Source organism: Staurois parvus, unplaced genomic scaffold (assembly GCF_062004578.1).
Source record: "Staurois parvus isolate SC_StPar_1 unplaced genomic scaffold, SC_StPar_1.0 ptg000648l, whole genome shotgun sequence".
Lineage (NCBI taxonomy): Eukaryota > Metazoa > Chordata > Amphibia > Anura > Ranidae > Staurois > Staurois parvus.
Window position 1 is genome coordinate 4903383 of NW_028318444.1, and position 20685 is coordinate 4924067.

The 20685-nt window shown below is 41.7% G+C and overlaps 1 protein-coding gene across 1 annotated transcript; it reads right to left on the reverse strand.

Moving 5' to 3' along the window:
- Window positions 1–704: 704 nt before the first annotated feature.
- LOC149448927 (coiled-coil and C2 domain-containing protein 1B-like) lies at window positions 705–20156 on the reverse strand. The gene is made up of 11 exons (XM_089694051.1): window positions 20016–20156; window positions 19350–19450; window positions 16759–16882; window positions 12738–12888; window positions 12465–12637; window positions 10028–10150; window positions 7292–7350; window positions 5351–5467; window positions 4792–4865; window positions 1927–1985; window positions 705–1679 (listed from the first exon to the last, which is right to left on the reverse strand). The coding sequence occupies exons 1-11, from the start codon at window positions 20154–20156 to the stop codon at window positions 1566–1568; spliced, it is 1236 nt and encodes a 411-aa protein (XP_089550177.1). The 3' UTR covers window positions 705–1565.
- Window positions 20157–20685: the final 529 nt, after the last annotated feature.

Below are 20685 nucleotides of genomic sequence, written 5' to 3' on the forward strand. Positions count from 1 at the left end.
GAGCTTGTCACATTCCTGACTGAGTGAGTTGCTATAGCAACCAAAGGTCACTCAAGAGTCAGATGAGAAACTTCACTCACAGCCACCTGAAATGTGAAGGGACGTTTTTAAACTACGACTGTGCCTTCATTTTTTATCTTTCAGAGACATACTATACATCAAAATTTAGCCCTGCTTCTTGTGATTATCACAATATAAGGCTCTTTGCTGTAGCATTTATACTTTTAAAACTACAAGTGTTTGAAGATGGCAATTGCCAGTGAAGTTGGCAAGTTTAAACAGTGTGTTTAGAACAGACCTGCTAACATTCCTGACTGAGTGAGTTGCTATAGCAACCAAACATGACTCACACGCAGCTGAGTCATTGAGGCTAACTGTGAGCTGCAAAATACAAGCTAAAATTCATTTCTCCCTCTGTCAGGCTTGCTATGTGCACTGCTTACATTTCATCATTACTTGGTAAAGGTTACTTGCAAGAACACTTTACACAATTTCCCCAGAAATTGTAGATTTTCTAGTATATAATTAATATATAAGATATAAGCAGATCTGTAGCTGTAATTCTTGAGGAGAGATCTGCTACAAATGGTAATTAGATGTATGGCATGATCTTACTATAAACAGACATGAACAGATTACCCTTGCATGCACATTTAGAGGAGCACTGCTATAGAAAGTAAAAGCAATTGACTAAAAAAAAAATCCAAATTGGTACACCTCTTTACTTTCATAATGTAACCCACTGACACATGAAAGGCAAGCTTATAAATTTCACTTTCAGAGAGAATCATTTTGATTTTAGCAATTTTTCAGGCTCCACCCACAAATATGTATTGAGAGGATGCTGTAAGTCCACATAAACATAACAGAATGAAAATTAGAGACCCAGGCCCTGAGGGCCCGGGGTCAGTAGGGGGCCCCATGAGATGCCCCTGGTACCTTTTTCAGAGGCTTTTTTTAGTTTGGGCAAGGACACAGGGGCCCCATGATCCCCTATTGCCCGGGGGCCCCATGAGTTGTCAGTCCGCCCCTGTATGGATTAAACATAGGGGTTGATTTACTAAAGGCAAACTGTTCACTTCGTATGTGTAGTTGCACACCACAAGGAAATTAGTTACAGAGATTAGTAAATGAGGTAAAGATTCACTTTGCAAAGTAAACGCAATCACATTTTTGCTAGCACATGATTGAATGATGGAAGTCAGTAGAGCTTCCCCTCATTTACCAAACTCTGGAGCAAATTCCCTTGCAGAGTGCAACTGTCTATTTGTCTTTAGTAAATCAACCCTGTAGTATATTATCCATAAACAGAAACACGGGGAGATTTACTAAAACTGGTGCACACAGAATCTGGGGTAGCTGTGTATAGTAACCAATCAGCTTCTAACTTCAACTTCTGAAATTCAGCTTTGACAATGAAACCTGGAAGCTGATTGGTTACCATGCACAGCTGCACTAGTTTTAGAAAATATTCCCCACGGTGTCATTCCAAGCTGGGTTTATTCTTGTGGACATATAGCATCACCTTCCTGCAGCAATATTCTGACTAGCGATGGCTTTAGCTCTCACATCACACATACTTTGGCCAACAATAGCACTAGACACAAAAATACTTGAGCAATGTCACCTGGAGAGTTGGTGTTCTTAACTACATAGGTTTTATTTCTCTGTGGCTGTTCCTGCAAGAGACAAACATTGACTGTGTTTAAAAGCTCAAATAGATTCAAACGTTGCATTTCAAAACATAATTCCATTCCAGCACAATAATAGGAGCATGAGATGGTGTGCTTCACCAGTCTTAAAATATAAAGACAGGACTGCAGCAACATTACACTTGTCAGCTGTCTCTGGCCTTTGAAACCCTCAAAGAAGAATTTCAGAGACAGAGATTTCACAGGTACAATCAGTTTTCTCTTCACTTCTTACCGTGCTTGGATATGGAAAATCAAACTTCACAAACGCATGCAGGTCGTTGGGTGCCATTCCTGTGAAACAGATTAATAGAAGTGAGCAATTTTCATCGGATACCAAGTGACACTACAACTAAAAAATAACTGAGAAAAGAAACTGCACATAAAACATGAAGTTGTATGGTGACACATGGGGCAACACAGCCATGGATAGAGTCCACCCTCTGCAGTATATTCAGCAGCTCCTGAAGGGCCATTTGAGCGTTTGTGCCATTAAAGCAAATCTTGCTTTGTCCATCCAGGGCAAAACAACAAGGTGCCTTGAATGCCCCCCTCTCCTGCATAACATGTTTCTTTTCATCATTTTCCCCAGTGCTACATTCAGTCACTTGCAGCTGAAAAATAAATATGGTACTTTTGTGAATCAGGGAGGATGTGAAAAAAAGGAGGCTATTCATGGATCAAAATTCGGCCAGTTCAGCAGGGACCATCCAAGATTCCATCCATGTATGGACAAGCTGACTGTTCCCCAAATCGATCCATCAATTGACTTGGGTACAACCAGCCTGTAGGAATTTTCTACATGTAATTACTGCTAGCGGCTATAGCCTCTAGGAGTAATCAGTGTTCTGCCTGCTAGGAAGGCTCCCTGTGCTCCCCCCTGCTGGCAGAACATAGCTGAACATGGCTCAGCGCGAGGCATTGTTGATGGGGGAATCAAACGGTTTTCTTTGCTTTCTTTCAAATCATCTATGGACTGCCCAACTCCCTTTCCTCTCACATGATCACATTGGTGCTTGTGATTGAGTCAGTGTTGCCACATGGGGTTGGGAGCGAGAGTCTTCAGCGCCTTTGTAAGCTTAACAAGAACACAGGGATTTCCTTCCTCGACTGTTGAAAGAAGGCATGGGAGATCAACAAATAGGCGAGCATAGGAGAAGGTGGCATTAAAGTCAACAAGTTGCTTTACAATGCATGTGCAAAGCACAGGTTCACTTGAATCTTTCAGGTTACAAGATCAAAATGCAACTGAACAAGAAAAAAATAGATTTCATTTAAGAATACAAGTGAAAAACTCATTAACATTTCTCTAAAATCTAACTGTAGTTCAGGCAGGGGCGGACTAACAACTCATGGGGCCCCCAGGAAATAGGGGATCATGGGGCGCCTGTGTCCTTGCCCAAACTCAAAAAAGCCTATGAAAAAGGTACCAGGGGCATCTCATGGGGCACCCTACTGACCCCGGGCCCTTGGGCAGAGCCCGAGTTTCCAAATGGTCAGTCCGCCCCTGAGTTCGGTGACATGAAGTTCTGGGGTGTGCTCAGAGAAGTGCCAATCAGCACTGGCTTTAGCAGTTCAGAGTCTCTCTGGAGTCATATAGTACTCAATGAGCCCAGGATGTTACTGCAACACTAGTGAATGGATGCTCTAGCAGAGACACCAGCCATGGGGTGAGACAAACAGGGCCGATCAACTCCAAACTGAGTTCCAATTGCAGATCAGAGCATGGAGGCAGATACATAAATCTTAGTAAATCACACCTCCCTTCTATATTTTGTGTTACAGAAACCCTAAACACTGCTTTGGACAGCCCTGAAATAAAATGTGGAAAAAAGCTCAGCTGAACTCATTTGGCCAATTTGTATACAGAGATGGCAGACATGTCAGATAACAGCTGACACCATTCTAATGTAGTAAGGGACTATGGTGACAGGCTTTTATTCACTTCAAGCAGTTTTGCATCTTCATACAAGTCTATGGGAATGCAAAACCAATTTGAAGCAGAAGTGTCTCAAACTGATGTCATCAACACAAGCTGAACTTCCATTGACAACAACCCTAAGAATGGCAGCAAAATGAGACAACTGATATGCTAGACTCAGCCAGGCTATTCAGTAGGTGCAGGAAAAAAGCGCGCCTATTCTGGGGTTGGTCTAAAATAAGTATCCACATGCAACTGGATGCTCTCTTTGATGACTGGTTAGTGAACCAATATACTAATGTTATTATCAGAAACCAGAAAAACAGAGTTTCATACTATAAAAGAGTTGAGAAATGGGAGCAGGACACAGATGAAGAGGTGCTTAAAAAGCACCCACTGAATATAAAATGAGCATACAAAGTAGGAATATTCAATATTTAATATTTGCCAGACAAAGAAGAAAATCTATTTTTGGTAATTTTTTTTTTTAACTCTAACCATAATATTCAAAATATATAAAAAAAACACTACACATTACCTTAAAACCCAAGTTCAGGTTGGAAGAAAAAAAACTCTTGCAGCGGGGGTCCCTATTCTCCCTAGCAGTGCAAGGGTATGTTTAATTTTGTCTAGAGGCAGATAAGAAGGCTGCATTACTTGCCTTACCCCCACTCTGGCCAGCTCCGGCACTCTCCGGTGCTCCAGTCTGTAGGTGGTCCCTTGGCATCCATAATGTGCCATGCAGGGCATTTGCAGGTAGAGATGGCAAGAGTGAGATTGTAGCCAGGAGGACCTTGGAGAAGAGGTTGGGGGGGAACAGTGACAACACTGGAGGGACCCTGCAGGAGTGGAGAATAAGGTAAGTATTCACACCTTATTTCTCATCCCCTAGACAAAAATAAGCAAACCCCTGCAGTGCTGACACTGAAACAGTCATTTTTTTCTGTCCTTGGAGTGGGGCTTTAAAAATAAATACAATAAAAAAAATACACTGATAAAAACAACCTGCAATATGCAGACACCTCTCCTCGCAAAAGAGCAGGTAAGAATATGGCTGAGAAATATCTGCAGTTTGCTAGACAAACATGTTTTCCTCAAGAATTCATTACAAAACAACTAAAGAGGAAGAGAGCACTCTTTGGAAGGTGTTGAAAGGGACAGAGACAAGGAGAATGTCACCTGCAGGGGCTGGAAGATTAATGCCTCGTACTATAATCAGCAGCATCTCTGTACTACTTAGCTCCGAGAATACTCTGTTGGGAAAGAAGGATCATGATCAGTTATATACAGACCAACAATTAGTCCAAACAACTCACATAACCTCCCCCTTTTCATTTCAGTATTCTACCATTTCCAAAAAGAAAAATACAGACACTGTATCTGAACAGTTACTGGTGTTGGAGTCTGACCTATGCCTGACTGGAACACCTAATGGTTGTAGATTTGACATATTAATGGTGTCAGATCTGTTCTATGATCTGCTCTGTGACTGACCCAAACAGTTACTGGTGTTAGATCTGACATATGCCTGAGCTAAATAGCTGCTGGAGTTTGGTCTAATTTATGGCTGACCTGAATAGTTACTGGTGATACTTCTGACCTGTGCCTGGCCTGAACATTTAGTGGTCTTAGGTTTGATCTATGCCTGATCAACAGTTACTGGTGCTTGATCTGACCTATGCCTGCCTTGAACGGCTTCTCAACATTCCTCACAGTCAGTATTGATCAAAATAATTACCGGACTATTCTCAATGTCTTGTCTTCAAAATGATAGGGAGGTGGATCACGGCCCTGAGCTTGAGATAGGTGAAGGATATCACAATTCTTCTTGCATTCATCTGCCATTTTTTCGAACCTGCCACAAGAACACAAACAACATCAGACATTGCTGAAGATTTAACCCAAGGAGCTCTGTCAAGACTTCTACATATTCTCAGTTTATCAAAGAGGGGAATAACAATATAATACAACAAAAATATGGATTTGTGTACATACCATTAACTTTTTTTCTTGGAGCCCAATGAGGGATACAGAATTTTATAATCCTGTAGGTTATACTGCTGCCTGTAGGGACGACTGGATACTGGCAAACAAAAAAACTGTAGAACAGCCCAAGGTATAACCCTCCTACTATCAGCATGCCTCATAAAAGAATTTTAAATGGTTTAAAAATAGAAAAATAAAATTCACACACACACACACACACACACACACACACACACACAAAGGCTTGATGCCGTATAGCTGAAGAGGTGCTTAGTGAAGAAAGCCAGCCCAATCTTGAAGACCACAGCCTGAACCTTGGTTTGTCCAAGCCACCTAGAGATGGTGAAACTGGAAACCTGGGAGCCCATGCTGTGCCCCCGTCTGAGATGTCAACAAGGGAATCCATCTTCATGAAAGAAGCAGCAGCTGAAACATTTACACAGCCTGAACCACATCCAACCAATAGAGAAAATTTCAATTTTGTGAACTGCAGTTGGACAAAAGGGATGGAATTACAATGATCTGGTTAGGTTGCAAAACAGAGACTACTTTGGGAAGAAAGGAAGCCCAGGGCCTCAATACAACATTGTCCTTGTGCAAGAACATAAAGGGTTTCTTGCAGGATATAGCTGTCAGCTCAGACACTTGCCTAGCCGAGGTGATTGCCACAAAAAATGCAACCTTGTGAGTCTGACCGGAGAGTGGAAGGTTCAAAGGGGACTGGACTGGGAGCCCCATGCAAAACCCCTACACAAAGGGTTTAATTAGAAAATGGAAAGCCAACAGTCTCTGAAACTAAATGGAAAGGGGAGAAATCCAACCCATGGTACTACCAGCCAGGTGTTGGTTCAGATCAACTGCAAAAAAGAACAGATCTGTCATATGGAGAAACTCCAGGGGTGGAAGCCCTTAGACCCACAGCAAGCAAAGTACACCTTCCATGTCTGGTGGTAAACCTTGTGGGAAGTGTATTTCCTAGCCTTCAGTAACATAGGAATCAAACTTAAGAGATGCCCTGTATGTTAAAACCTGGGTTTTAACAGTCATGCTGTTAAAGCAAGGGACCAGCAATCAACAGATCCACAGTAGGAATGAACAGCTTTGGAACAAAACAGAAAAGGCAAGTGCTTAGAATTAGCAAACAGCCTATCAGGGCATTTTCAATCTCTGTACAGGAATAAGGCCTTGATTGCACGGGTGGCAACAGGATGGTAAAAGCCATGATTTTACCATCCCTGAATGCCCACCTAAAAAAACTTACCATGGCAACTGAAGGGGAACCTCGTGGCTACGATGCTTTGCTTAATGATCACCTTAACTTGGCATGTCCCCACTGAAGTCACTGTGACCGTGCAGTAACTGAGAGCTAAACCTTAATTAATGATTGTAGCAAGGTATTTATATATAAAATCTACCTTTATAATAATAAAGCAATAATTGAGCCTTGCTGGTAAGTAGGAGAATTATACCCTGGGACGGGCTACATTTTTTTCTTTGCCAATGCTAGTCTAGGCGGTAGCATAAATAAAAGGTTTAAGACTCTCTACATTTCTCAAAGGACAAGAAAAAAAATGTGTCTGTGTACCATTCTCTTTGAATAACATGACTTTAGGACACGTGTGCCTTCATTCCCTAATGTCTATGGCCATCTTTACATTCTATCTGGTTACTGATGTAGAGACTTTTTACTCACCTTGTGGTTTCTGCAACATTTCCCATCTGAGTAAATTGCTTGGAGTACCGCAAACATTTCTAGGAGGAAACAAAAGACTGGATGATGCCAGTCCATAAAGCCTCTGAAGATGAATCTAGTTCATAGCTGTAAATATATACTTTCTACATACTTAACAGCTTAAAAAGTGTTTATTTTTTATGAAATAATAAAAGTAGCCATATTGTGCTATCATTTGTACCAGTTTACATAGAAAAGATACTAAAGGGACTGTATAGATGTAAACCCCATGGGTGGACCTTCTGGGTCTGAAAAATGGAGACATATCAACTATCTGTGAATGTTTATCACCTTAATACTACATTATGTACACTATTTGGCCATAAGTTGTAGATACCTGATCATCAAATCTATCTATATGGTCAGATGTATGTGGACACCCTTTCCTGGTGAGGGGTACTGTTAAAGCTACAAATACAGACATTTTAGACAATTGTAGACTTCTATCTTTGGTGGTTTCAACTTGGAGAAGACCCTCTTTTGTTCCGGCATATATTTGTGCTCCTGTGCACAACGCCAGATCAATAGAACATGCATTGGCAAGTTTGGTGTGTCAGAACCCGCATTGCCTGCACAGAGCTAACTTGAATGCTGACTGAGCCAGGCCGCTTTCTCCAACATCGATATTCAACCTTGAAAATGCTATTGTGGCTTAATGGGCACGAAATTCTGCAGACACACTCCAGAGCTTTTTCAGAACAGTGGTGGCTGCTTAAAAAACCAAAAAGGGGGTGGGGGGGGCATCTCAATTTGAATGAATGCCCATGGTTTTGGAATGGGTTTTCAAGCAAGCTAATGTAGGTGTGATGGTCAGGTGTCCACAAACATTTGACCATACAATGCATTTAGAAACAAAAGACACTATACAGTATATGCTGAAAAAAACCTTTGGCAGGCCTTGAAGACAGATGAAATCCAATAAGGTTCAATTCATAAAGATTTATGCAAGGATAAGGATTTTTATTTTATCCATGTGACATTAAATTTTGAATCTCACTGAACTCAGCCTAAAACAACTTTCCTTTAAAAATAAAGATCTTTATCCTGGTGTTTTAGCTTTGTTAATTTGGCTTCTAGTGATAATAAAATCATATATGTTAGTATAGATCATTAGACACTACCCAAGATGTTTCAGTTTCGGTCTTGCTCATTTGAGAGATTCATATACGCAAATAATTTAATATGTATTCCATAAATAACATTTAATATAAAGCCTACAACATCCTTATTCAAAAGGTTCAAAGTTCATATGTCATACATTATCACCACTCAATCAAAGTAGTTCCATCACAAAACCTTAAGAAGTATGATGCTTCAATGTAAATAATATCATGATCCCACTATTTCCAGTTACCAATCACAGTTCAACTTTAAAGGAAAAGGAAAGTAATTTTTTTCGTGCGTACATAATGTGAGATAATAGCAGGATATACTCTGCAGTAATTCCTTAGAGTCTTTCACATTTTTACTAACTGGCTCCCCAATGTTTCTTTTGTATTGTCATAAACACAGCAATATTTGTAGATTCGCTCATAGATGAAGCTCTAGGGATAAGATATATCACTGGGGAGTAGATTTTTTTTTTTAATGGCTTCGCTGATTCATAGATTTGCACTGTGAGAAGGTGCACTAGGGCAGTGGTGGGCAACCTTTTTTTTTTAAACTGAGCCAAATCTCGCCAAAACCACGATTGAAATTTATTTTGAGAGCCACATTTTTAAAACTGAAAATACATCCCCCATATAGTAATTCATCCCCCATATAGTAATTCATCCCCCATAGTAATTCATCCCCCCTATAGTAATTCATCCCCCCTATAGTAATTCATCCCCCATATAGTAATTCATCCCCCATAGTAATTCATCCCCCATATAGTAATTCATCCCTCATATAGTAATTCATCCCCCATAGTAATTCATCCCCCATATAGTAATTCATCCCCCATATAGTAATTCATCCCCCATATAGTAATTCATCCCCCCTATAGTAATTCATCCCCCATATAGTAATTCATCCCCCCTATAGTAATTCATCCCCCATAGTAATTCATCCCCCATAGTAATTAATCCCCCATATAGTAATTCATCCCCCATATAGTAATTCATTACCCATATAGTAATTCATTACCCATATAGTAATTCATCCCCCATATAGTAATTCATCCCCCATATAGTAATTCATCCCCCATATAGTAATTCATCCTCCATATAGTAATTCATCCCCCATATAGTAATTCATCCCCCATATAGTAATTCATCCCCCCTATAGTAATTCATTCCCCATATTGTGCCAATTCACTTACCTTTGCTCCGCGCGTTCCTCTCGCCGTGTTCCCGCGCCGTTCCGGTCTTCAGGGCGGACTGTGAGAGGAGAGGAGTTCGTCACGCTGCCCCGCCTACATCCTGACAGCCAATGTGCCGGGCGCCTGAGAGGAGGGAGGGGAGCGGGCGCCCGGCACACAGAAGAGCCGCATTAAATTGTGTAAAGAGCCGCATGTGGCTCGCGAGCCGCAGCTTGCCGACCACTGCACTAGGGCATAACCATGTGACCAGGACAGAAAGTGAGAAGAATCTCTGGAGTGGGGACACACAAATTCCATTCTATCAATTTGAAAAAAAAAAAAGGTAGGCTGGAGTTGATTTTTAGGTATAAAATTAGAGAATATGATGGAATATTTGGAGGATCAGTGCAAGATACCTCATGCTGTTCATGAAGAAGCTTCAACAACTGAGAGTAAACTTCATCTGAGTTCTGTGGTGACCTGGTATCTTCATGTTCTACTACAACAAAGTCACTGTCCTCATCTGGAGGTGGTGGGATCTGGGGAATAAAAGCAAAGACTGCTTAATGATTTGAGGATATGTCAATCTGTTGCAATACGCCTACAATGAAAGATGGCTCATTAATTGCAATAAAGGATATGCAGTGGATGTGGGAATCTCTTAGATTTTTCTCATTCAGCCTATAGGTCAAACAAAAGAGATCCATCATTAGGATTATGATTAACCACTTGAAGACAGAAGACACTTTTCAGACATTTTTTGTTTACAAGTAAAAATCTGTATTTTCGGTCTCTGATCAGCCGGTGGAACTGCTGACTTCAGTGCCGGGCTTCCCGATCACACGGGAGAGACCGGAGAGGCACTGGAGGGGCAACCCTCCTGCTACCTTTAAAAGCTGCTCAGAACACTTTTAAAAGGGTAGGCAATCCCTGGCTGAAAATTTTAATACTGGGGTTATTGCTAGCAGATGCAGCCATGGCCCCCGTATAACCACGTGAACACAATCACATATATTTACGTGATTGTGCTGCAAGTGGTTAAGCAATTGCTAGCTTAAGATCACTATATATTGCCCATTTCAAACAGTGGGATAAACAATCAAGACCCATAGAGCCAGCCTGCTCTGAGTGGATAAAAATGTATGCACACCTTTAACCACTTGCCTACAGGGCACGTATACTGTCCAGGCCAATTTTCAGCTTTCAGCGCTGTCACACTTTGAATGGGAATTGTGCGGTCATGCAACACTGTACACATATGAAATTTTTATCATTTTTTTGAGACAGATAGAGCTTTCTTTTGGTGGTATTTAATCACCTCTGGGTTTTTTATTGTTTGCTAAACAAACCAAAAACAACTGAAAATTTAGAAAAAAAAAAGTTTTTCCTTAGTTTTGTTATAAACTTTTGTAAATAAGTGATTTTTATCCTTCACTGATGTGCGCTAATGAGGCTGCGGTGATGGGCACTGATAGGCTGCACTGATGGCCACTGATGAGGAGGCACTGGTAGGTGGCACTGATGGGCATTGACAGGCATCACTGATGGGCACTGAAAGGCAGCACTCATATGGCAGTGATAGGCAGCACTGATAGGCGGCATTGACTGGCACTGTTAGGTGGCACTGACTGGCTCTGTTAGCAGCACTGACAGGCGGCACTGATAGGTGGCACTGATTGGCAGCGATAGGTGAAACTGAAAGGCAGCTCAGATGGGCACTGATATGTGGCATTGATGTGCACTGGTAGGCACTGATAAGTGGCATTGATGTGGCACTGATGGGCACTGGCAGGTGGCATTAATGAGCATTGACAGCTGGCATTGATGGACACCGACAGGTGGCACTGCTGGGGCTACACTGATCATGAGCGCACACTGATCATCAGTGCCCTGATGATCAGTGTAGATGTCCCCTCTGAGGAATGCCGATTATCGGCTCTCCACTCCTCACGAGCTGTCAGATAACTGGCATTTCCCTATTTACATAAGATCAGCTGTGATTGGACACAGCTGACCACATGACCAAGCCGACATCTTCAGCTCTTTCCGTTGATCGGTGATCCGCTGTGTCTGAGGGACACAGCGCACCACCGGTCGCTGTGCTACACGCCCCTGGAGCCACGCATGTGCGGTTAGAGTGGGAGGACGTCATATGGCGTCCTCCCAAAATGAGAGAAACGCCTTGCGCCCGTCATTACCTTATATGGTGGGGGGGAGGCGGTTAAAGGAAACCCGTCAGAGAAATACAGTGTTGATATTTCTGATCCACTTCTGTAGACACCAGTTCACTGGCTTCTGTGCTACACTTCTGGTTAGAATGCAATCCTAATCAATGACATAAAACACATGCAGACTGGGAGTTCTGATTACACTTGCTGCACACCAGAAAGTGCTCAATCCTGGGACAGTCAGGAAATAACATTTTCATGAGCAGATCAGCAAAAGCAGTTCACACATTTCTCTTAACACATGTCTAATTTAATCATTCTAAAAAAGCTATGTTAAAGCTGTAGTAAACTCCGCTTTGTGATTTTTACCTACAGGTAGGCTTATAATAAAGCTTACCTGTAGGTAAAATTAATATCTCCCAAACGTGATGGTGAATTCACTGGTGCATGCGCTCTGAAGAAACGGCATACTCATGCTATTCCTTCAGAGCTCTGTGCCACTGCCGTAACTCCTGTGCCCTGTCAGTTGTGATAGTGCACCGCTGGAGGGCTTTGTTTCAAGGTGAGTCTTTCATAATCTGCTTTGATGCATCGCGTGATATTACCTTCCAGAAGGAAAATTTTCTTTTTTCAGAAGTTTACTACCGCTTTAACAGGTGAAGTTAAAGTCTGTTGATGCACCAACCTTGGCAATGTCAACCAGGGTCCCACTTTTGACTTTATCGATGGAAGCTTGGATAGTACGGACCACTACCATGTGCTCTTTGGCAAGGACCAGGTCATTTTTTTTCTTAGCTTGGAGAGCTGCTTTCCTGTACTGTCTCCTGCGGTTCTCCAGGAATTCCAGCTGTTCTTGTACTGAAAGTCACATGACCGGATGAAAGTTAGAAAAGTCCGCTTTTTGGGGCCATGAACACAACAGAACCCCAGAGCTTATGTATATTATTCCTATCCATACCTTCAGGGGGAAAGTCCCCAGTGGGCTCTGTGGTTTCAGCGACTTTGGTTTTTTGAGGTGCCTCATCTTGCTGTGGAAGGGTTGATGACACCTGTGGTTTGACAATCTGGATGGGCTTTTGTGGGACTGGTTTCTTTGCTGGCTGTTCACCCTAAAAAAAAAAAAAAAAAAAAAAAGAAAAAAAGAGAGTACTCAGAACTCTGAGCTTCCCATGCTGCATGTTCATTTTAAACTGTAAACAACGTACTTTTTTAAAGTACCTGTAAATTAGATATAAACCCCAATTACATTTACATTGTTTGAGTACTGCCGTGTTTCCCCGAAAATAAGACATGGTCTTAAATTTTTTTTGGCTAAAAAAAACAAAAACAAAAACAAAAAAAAAAACACACTAGGTCTTATTTTTGGGGGTAGTTCTAATTTTTTTAATGTCCAGGTGTGGACAGGGGGTGCAGAGGTGAGTTGCAGGCAGTTGTGGATGAGTGTTACCATAGAGAGGGCTGGCTGGTGACAGTTGTGAGCTGCAGTCAGGTGTTGCAGAGGTGAATTGACAGGTGAGTTTCAGGCAGGGTGCATGGGTGAGTTGCAGACAGGGGATGTAGAAGTGAGCTGTGGCTGGGAGGTGCAGAGGCAAGCTGTGGCCAGGGGGTGCAGAGGTGGGTTGCAACTCAGCTCACCTCTGCACCCCCCCAGCCAAAGCTCACCTATGCACCCTTTCTGCAACTCACTTGTCAATTTACCTCTGCAACACCTGACTGCAGCTCACCTTTACACCTCCCCCTCCACTGCCCTCATATGGTTAGTTAGCATTGCAAAACACTGCTATCAGCAGCTGGCCCCTCTCTATAGTAACTCCCGTTTCGGGTCCTATCTTCCCACACAGTGCACCAAGTGCACTTACTCACCGCTCCGCCTCTTCCCCACTGGCCGGCAATCAACCCTGGGGCATCGGCTTCCATGCATTAGGATGCCCCGTCCCTAAACACACTGCGCCTGCAGATATCTGTTCCTTCCCTGTCCCACAGTGAGTACAGAGATAGGGAGGTTCCATGGGAGCGAATGGTGCTGTCACTTACAAACACAAAAGCCACGTTTCTGTGTTTAGAAGAGACAGTAGATATTGGTGTGCACAGGGCCAGTGCTGGAGGTGGCGGAACGGCGTTTCACTACATTCCGGCTGAAAAAAAAAACCCCAATCACAACTAGGTCTTATACTTTAGCAATTCCCAAAAATAGTACGAAGTCTTATTTTCGGGGAAACACGGTATGTGTCAGCTGTCATTTTTCTGGATTAGATACTTGTTTCACTTTTTATTGATAGTCCTGTTCTTCTGCAGCCACTTTGCAGTCATTTCCTGTCTAAATGCATCCTGATGATGGCTACATGACAATTTTCAGGCATTTCTGCGTTGTTTGTGATGAAACGTACATTTAGGAGACAAAGCATTGCTGTCCTATGACAGGAAATGCCTGAATAAGGAACTTCATGAAAGGATCACAAGGAAGTTCAGGGCCCTCCTAACCCTCTTGTATTGAACTATATCATTGCTATATTTTCTCCCTTTATATTGTAAAGCGCTGAGCAAACTGTTGGCGCTATATAAATCCTGTATAATAAGTATTTAAATTACAGCTGCAAAATAAAAAAATAGAACATCTTTTGATATTATATTAACATTTTAGAGCATATATAAGATTTTATTAGGTTTACACACACATTTTAATTGTATGTTAAAAAAAACATTTAAAGAACCCACATAAACATATTAGGGGGCTAGCAATGTACAGAGGGTAAGAAATGTAGGTTTGTGACCTGATCACCTCCATGTCTTCAATCCTGCAATGCTCCTGTCAAAGCTGACAGATTCTCAGTACAGCTCCTTTCCAGCCACTGTGCTGTGCAATCAGGCTGAAGATTTTCAGACAGAAGTCTATGGGAATCTTCTAATAAACATGTTAGACTGAACACTGTGGTGTTCAGAGAAAAATGGTTTAAAATGATGCACCACTCCACCAGGGGCAAAGATGCGAGCCAGATTTAGGGCCTGTGTTGACTACCTTTGGGCTTGTGTCTATGGTATAAGATTGACATTAATTTGAGAAGTTTCTGGGATCAACATTTCTTGACAGGTTGCATTTGACTTGCAGTTGATCTCTTTCTAACCCACATTTGATTTGCTAAATGCAAGTTTCGCATCCCCATAGTAAAAAGCAAACAAAAACAGTTGATGAAGACCCCAGCAATGCCAATCTCATCATCCCCCTCCTTTCCAAAATCCTGTTGGATTTTTTCTTTGGTATGACATTTGTTTGAATGGAATGCTATAGATAAGGCAATGGTAGCAAACAGCAAAAAAAAAGGGAAGAAAGAATGTAAAACGATTTGTTGGAAAAAGTAGAAAGAAGAAGAGAATTGATAAAAGCAGAAACTTACAGTGGATCTCGCTTCCCGAAGTAAGGGAGCAATAGTTTGTTTTTTTCTCACAGCCACGATATTCAGACAGACTCAACCTCAAATTTCAGTCATATGGCACAACTGTTCTTGTGACCAACAATATGTGTAAAAGGAAGTCCCTGAAATCTGTGCAAAAGCTCTTTACTGTCACATGATCAAGGCTGAATTGTGCAACATGGGTAAAATCTGTATGATTTACTTTAAAAAAAAAAAAAAATTTAAAATAATTCAGGAAGGACATACTGTTAAATGCACCATATAAACAGTTGTCCTTGCCACACTGGATTCAAGAAATCAATGAGTAGATTAACTGAGACAAACATAACTGGCCTTACTCATAAATGGTCATGTTGTACAAGCCTGTTTCTCTGGTAAACAGGCACAATAAGTGCAACTTTTAAAGAGAAACTCCTGACAAAAAAGCTAAAGGCACAGTTTAAATACATAAACATTTACCAGAGCCAGATCACTCATAAGACAATCTATGCAAATGCTTTTGGATGTGCAAGAATTTCTGTTTTCGCCAAGGAGAGCATGGTTGAGGCACTCCTGATTACAGGTTGTGGAATGAAGATGTGCTCTGAGGCAGTGGTATTGTATCACAAAGTAAGGTTTTATTCAGAACAGCTTTGAACACCTTCAAGAAAGAGAATTAAAGTGGTTGTAAAGGCTCAAGGTTTTCCTACCATCATGCATTCTGTGTACAGCCATTTGCTCCCGCTGCTGTCAATCACAGTCAGTGAGCCCATGAGGAGAGAGAGGGGGCAGGTCTGAGCCACAGCTCTATGTGTGAATGGACACACAGAGCAACACCTTGGGAGCGAACCTGCTTGGGTGCCCCCATAGCAAGTCACTTGCTCTGGGGGTACTCAGCAGGAAACAAGGGCCAGAAGCAGGGGACCCGAGATGAGGAGGATTGGGGCTGCTCTGTGCAAAACCACTGCACAGAGCAGGTAAGTATAACATGTTTGATATGAATGGCAATAAAAAAAAAAAAAAAAAAGAAGAACACTTTAATGATACAAATCACTACACACACCGTAGGACAACACATCAGTAATTTCCGATAAAGTTTGTGGGCTGCCCTACAGCCTAGAAAGTGGCCAATCCAAAGGTTTGCAATAAGTGTGACAACAGGTTGCTGAACTTTCTTTGGTTTCAAGCAACAACACAGATGTAAGTACACTTTCAAATTTTATTGACCACAAGAATTCTTTTCTCCAGAAAATATTTTTTTAAGGCAGCAATCGAAGGCCTGCTGGATGTCCAAGGACCCAGCTGAAGCCTTTCTACTCCTGCAACGAACCAGGGAGATATTGTAATGGTCTGAATAAATTATTATCCTGGCCAACGAAATCCACAAACGTTTAAATGCTTGATGCGAAAAAACGTGTACGCAAAATGCAATTTTAGTTGCTCTTTTAAGCAACTTTATTTTTAATTACCGGATGAGACTGTTTAAATAAAATAAAAACAAGAAATCCTCTGTGGGTCAAATCAGAGGGGAGTATTCAAGGGGTAACTAGAGTTTATAGTTTAGAGATTCAGTAATCAACAATTGCCTACCTCCTTCTCTTCATCTTCAGCTCCATCATCCTCACCAGCATGTGCTAACTTCTGAGCAGCTTCCAAAGCTTTCTCCACACTGCCCACATCTCCCGCGCTCTCCATGCCAGGGATGGAGGAAACCCTACAAGGAAATTGCATTCTTTAACCAAGGAGGTATTTCTACACGGTAAGGAGACTGAAACCCAAAAAGCTGTTCGAGATCATAAAATGGTTCTCCCCCTCCAAAAAAGGTGAGAAGTCCACTTGAAATAGAATAAAGATTGGCTGAAGGCTCATGTCTTGTACTTTCTATTATAGTATCTCTTAAGAGTTCATTCACAGTTGCCAAAATGGTAACTATGTGCAGAGTGATGTGCAAAAGCCACCCTAAAACACTGTACAATAGCAGCCAACAAACAATGTACTGGATGCAATAAAAGGGAAATGTGAATTTATTTTTTTGTCTGTCACAGTTCAGGAGCAGCCAATATATAATGAATGGGTTGCTTTACTGGAAAACAAGAAAAAACTCTGCAAGGGAATGCTGAAGTGGAAATTTGCCCTTAGGGCCCATTCACAGGACTGTGACTTGGTAATACATGTGCATTTAATGTGCAGTATTCATGTGTTGATGTGCGCTGCAGTGAAGTGGCTACCAAACCCCAGAATGCATAAAACATCATGTTTTTTTTCCCAACATGCATCTTTAACATGCAGCATTTATAAGTTGAAAAGCGTTGGGTTAGGAAGCCCTCTCATTTTGGTGCTGCCAAACCACAACACACGAAACCTGGACAAGCACTATTTTTTTCCCAACACAGCATACTACAAAGCACTAATAGTTAACATACAGGCAATACAGCGCACTGCCTAGGTGAGTTGGAGTGCCACTAAAATTTTAAGAAATGCCAACGTACTTTTTCATGTACTACCATATGCTACATGGGATAATGTACAGAAACCACACAATTATTTTAGGTGGAGCCCAGGACGCCATTGACACTACGCTGCCAGTGCCACGTGGAGGCCCGGCGGCCATCTTTAATCTTAAAGGGTCAGTCATTTGATTAAACCTGGCACCATTGTGAGTTTTTTCTGAACACTCCTGTTTTTCTTGAATAAAATCATTTTCATCAACCTACTACACTATGGGTTCTTTCCTGTGTCTTCTGCGATGAGCCTTTTCAGCTTCTGCAGACCCAGATTGATCCCTGCACCAGCCTTTGAGAGGAGGAATTTCCCACTTCACACACTTCTGTAAGGATTTCTGTGACCTGCTGTACCTACATTTCACCACACGAGGGTGCTTCATCTCTACTATCTCCAGCTCCTGCCCATTACCAGACCAGAAAAGAGAGGGGAATCTCCATGATATCATATACACATACGTATTATTAATACGTTTCTGGTTAGTGCGCATTTCTAACTTTTGCACTGGGAATCAGCAAGCACCATTACTGGACTGTGATTTATTTATTTTCTTATTCATTTGCTTTGGTTTCATTTATTATTTATATTTGCCCGCAATATAGTAACATCACACAGCGCTGCATTTTCTTTATATATATATTTTTGGGACTTTTAAGTGTTTTCCTTGAATGTTCAGCTGCTGACCATTGGAGCGCTCACTGTATTTTTTATACTCTCACGGATCTAAGTTGCCCCTTGACAACCCATGATACAAAAAAGCCTATCTTCTTATTGATCTGTGATTTACCGGATCAGCCGTTACTGCGGAGAAGGCAACAATATAAGAGGAAGGCTGTCAAATTATAGACAACATTCCAATGCTATTAGAAAATTTAAATATATACATTTTCCTGTTTACCTGCCACAACTGTGCCATTTTGGCCAGCTATTTTATATCTTGTTATGACCCTACTAGTCATTAGGATTACCCCGCCAATATACCAGGCAAAACAGTAAACATATGCGGCTGAAATAAAAACTTTAAGTACATTTGTCCTTTGCAAAGACTTGGAGTACTCATCTCTCCTGCTGCCTGTATTACTGATCGCTGCAGTAGTGAAGAAAAAATGGTGCCTGACGGGCATGTAAAGTCTGACATGTCAACCGTGATTCAACCAAACAGCCCTGATGTCACCACTGTATCCTGTAGTGGCACAGCAGCTGATGGAACAAACCACGGAGCACAGCAGGGAACCAGGAAATCAGCACTCCTGGGAAGAGAAGTCTTAATCTACCCATAGATGTACTGAATTAAGCCGGTACGGCAAGGACCATACAAATTTCAATTCATCTATGGCCATTCCTCATCGACTGTTGGAAAACTTTTGTCAGTTAACAGCTTGCAGCAAATTGGCTGCAGCCGCTGATCAAAGTATTCTAACAGTGGAAAAGACCCACTGTCAGAATACAATGGCACAGCAGGGAGGATTCCTCCATCCACCTAGCTTGTGTGGATGAGGGAATCCATTCACTTTTTTTTTTCGGTCAACTAGCTAACTGATCAAAAAAAAAAAAATAAAACGTCTACGGCCAGTATTACTTTAGCAACTAGGACTGCTTTAAAGGATTAAAAATAACAACTAGGCCTGCAATCAGAAGAAATGTTATCCTGTGTCAATAAGCTTTTTGATGGAATTTACATGTAGAACAAAACAAGTAATATGTTACCTGGAGGTATTGGGAGCTCTGCCAGATTCACTGATCTGCCAGCTTTGGAAGCCCGTATGGCATCCTGATATTGCTGCAATAAAGAAATGAATTTGGTTACATTTAACAGGGAACAGATCCTTGTGTGCTCTGCCTAGCTTCCGTTACTTAGTTTAGTTTTCCCTTTATGGAAAAGTAAAGGATTAATAAAACACAACCACTATTGTTTGTGCACTGCATATAAAGTCATAAAGGTATAATATTAATAATAATTATTTTTTGTCAACAGAACATTATCTTTATCAGTGTGGCTTTGCTCACTGGACAAATCAGCATGTACAGCAGTTTTTATATAAAATGACTAAAGCTTTTGTAGACTGAAGACAAACTGCAGATAAAAAAACTTTTTTTTTTGTTAGATTAACACAGGATGGGTAAGGGGTACAACTTTTGTTGGGTTTATACTGTTAATGTACTTGTTAGGGAGATTTCCACCACTTCCTGTAGAGACAGACTGCAAGAAAACACTTTTTCCCAAGAATATCTAACGGATTAAATTTATTGTCTCTGTCTTCATGTCTCAGTGACAACAGCTCCACTCATTTCTTGAAAAGCTGCCAGAGGCATAGGAAGAATGGTACAAGAACATCAATATTTACCCGGCTTTCCAAAAATAAATAGATTTCTTCTTGGAGTTGAGTTTTAGTCCTTAAAGCGGCTGGCTTCTTCTGTTCTATTTGTGCCACCAGAGCAAGCTGCTTGTGCACAATTTCTAGGCAATTTGGAGCAATTTTAGTCATTTTGCCAAGGCACACCAGAAGGCATCCTGGTTGAAAAAGGCTGGGTTGAATTACATCAGTAATGAGGGGGTTGGATAACGTCAGTAATGAGGGGGGTTGGGTTACGTCAGTAATGAGAGGGGGTTGGATAACGTCAGTAATGAGGGGCGGGTTGGGTTACGTCAGTAATGAGAGGGGGGTTGGGTTACCTCAGTAATGAGAGGGGGGTTGGGTTACCTCAGTAACGAGAGGGGGTCGGGTTACCTCAGTAACGAGAGGGGGTCGGGTTACCTCAGTACCGAGAGGGGGTCGGGTTACCTCAGTAACGAGAGGGGGTCGGGTTACCTCAGTAACGAGAGGGGGTCGGGTTACCTCAGTAACGAGAGGGGGTCGGGTTACCTCAGTAATAGAAGGGGTTGGATTACCTCAGTGAGAGAGTGTTGGATTACCTCAGTTATAGAGGGGGTTGGATTACCTCAGTGAGAGAGTGTTGGATTACCTCAGTAATAGAAAGTGTTGGATTACCTCAGTGAGAGAGAGTGTTGGATTA

What these genes read in the sequence shown, in the direction of transcription:
- LOC149448927 (XM_089694051.1), bottom strand. Translation starts at nt 20,156, where the DNA reads ATGACTAAAATTGCTCCAAATTGCCTAGAAATTGTGCACAAGCAGCTT. An exon ending in ATTTATTTTTGGAAAGCCGG is followed by an intron (nt 19,451 to 20,015) that starts GTAAATATTGAT and finishes TCTTTATTGCAG; the next exon opens with CAATATCAGGATGCCATACG. An exon ending in CTGAAGATGAAGAGAAGGAG is followed by an intron (nt 12,889 to 16,758) that starts GTAGGCAATTGT and finishes TTTTTTTTTTAG; the next exon opens with GGTGAACAGCCAGCAAAGAA.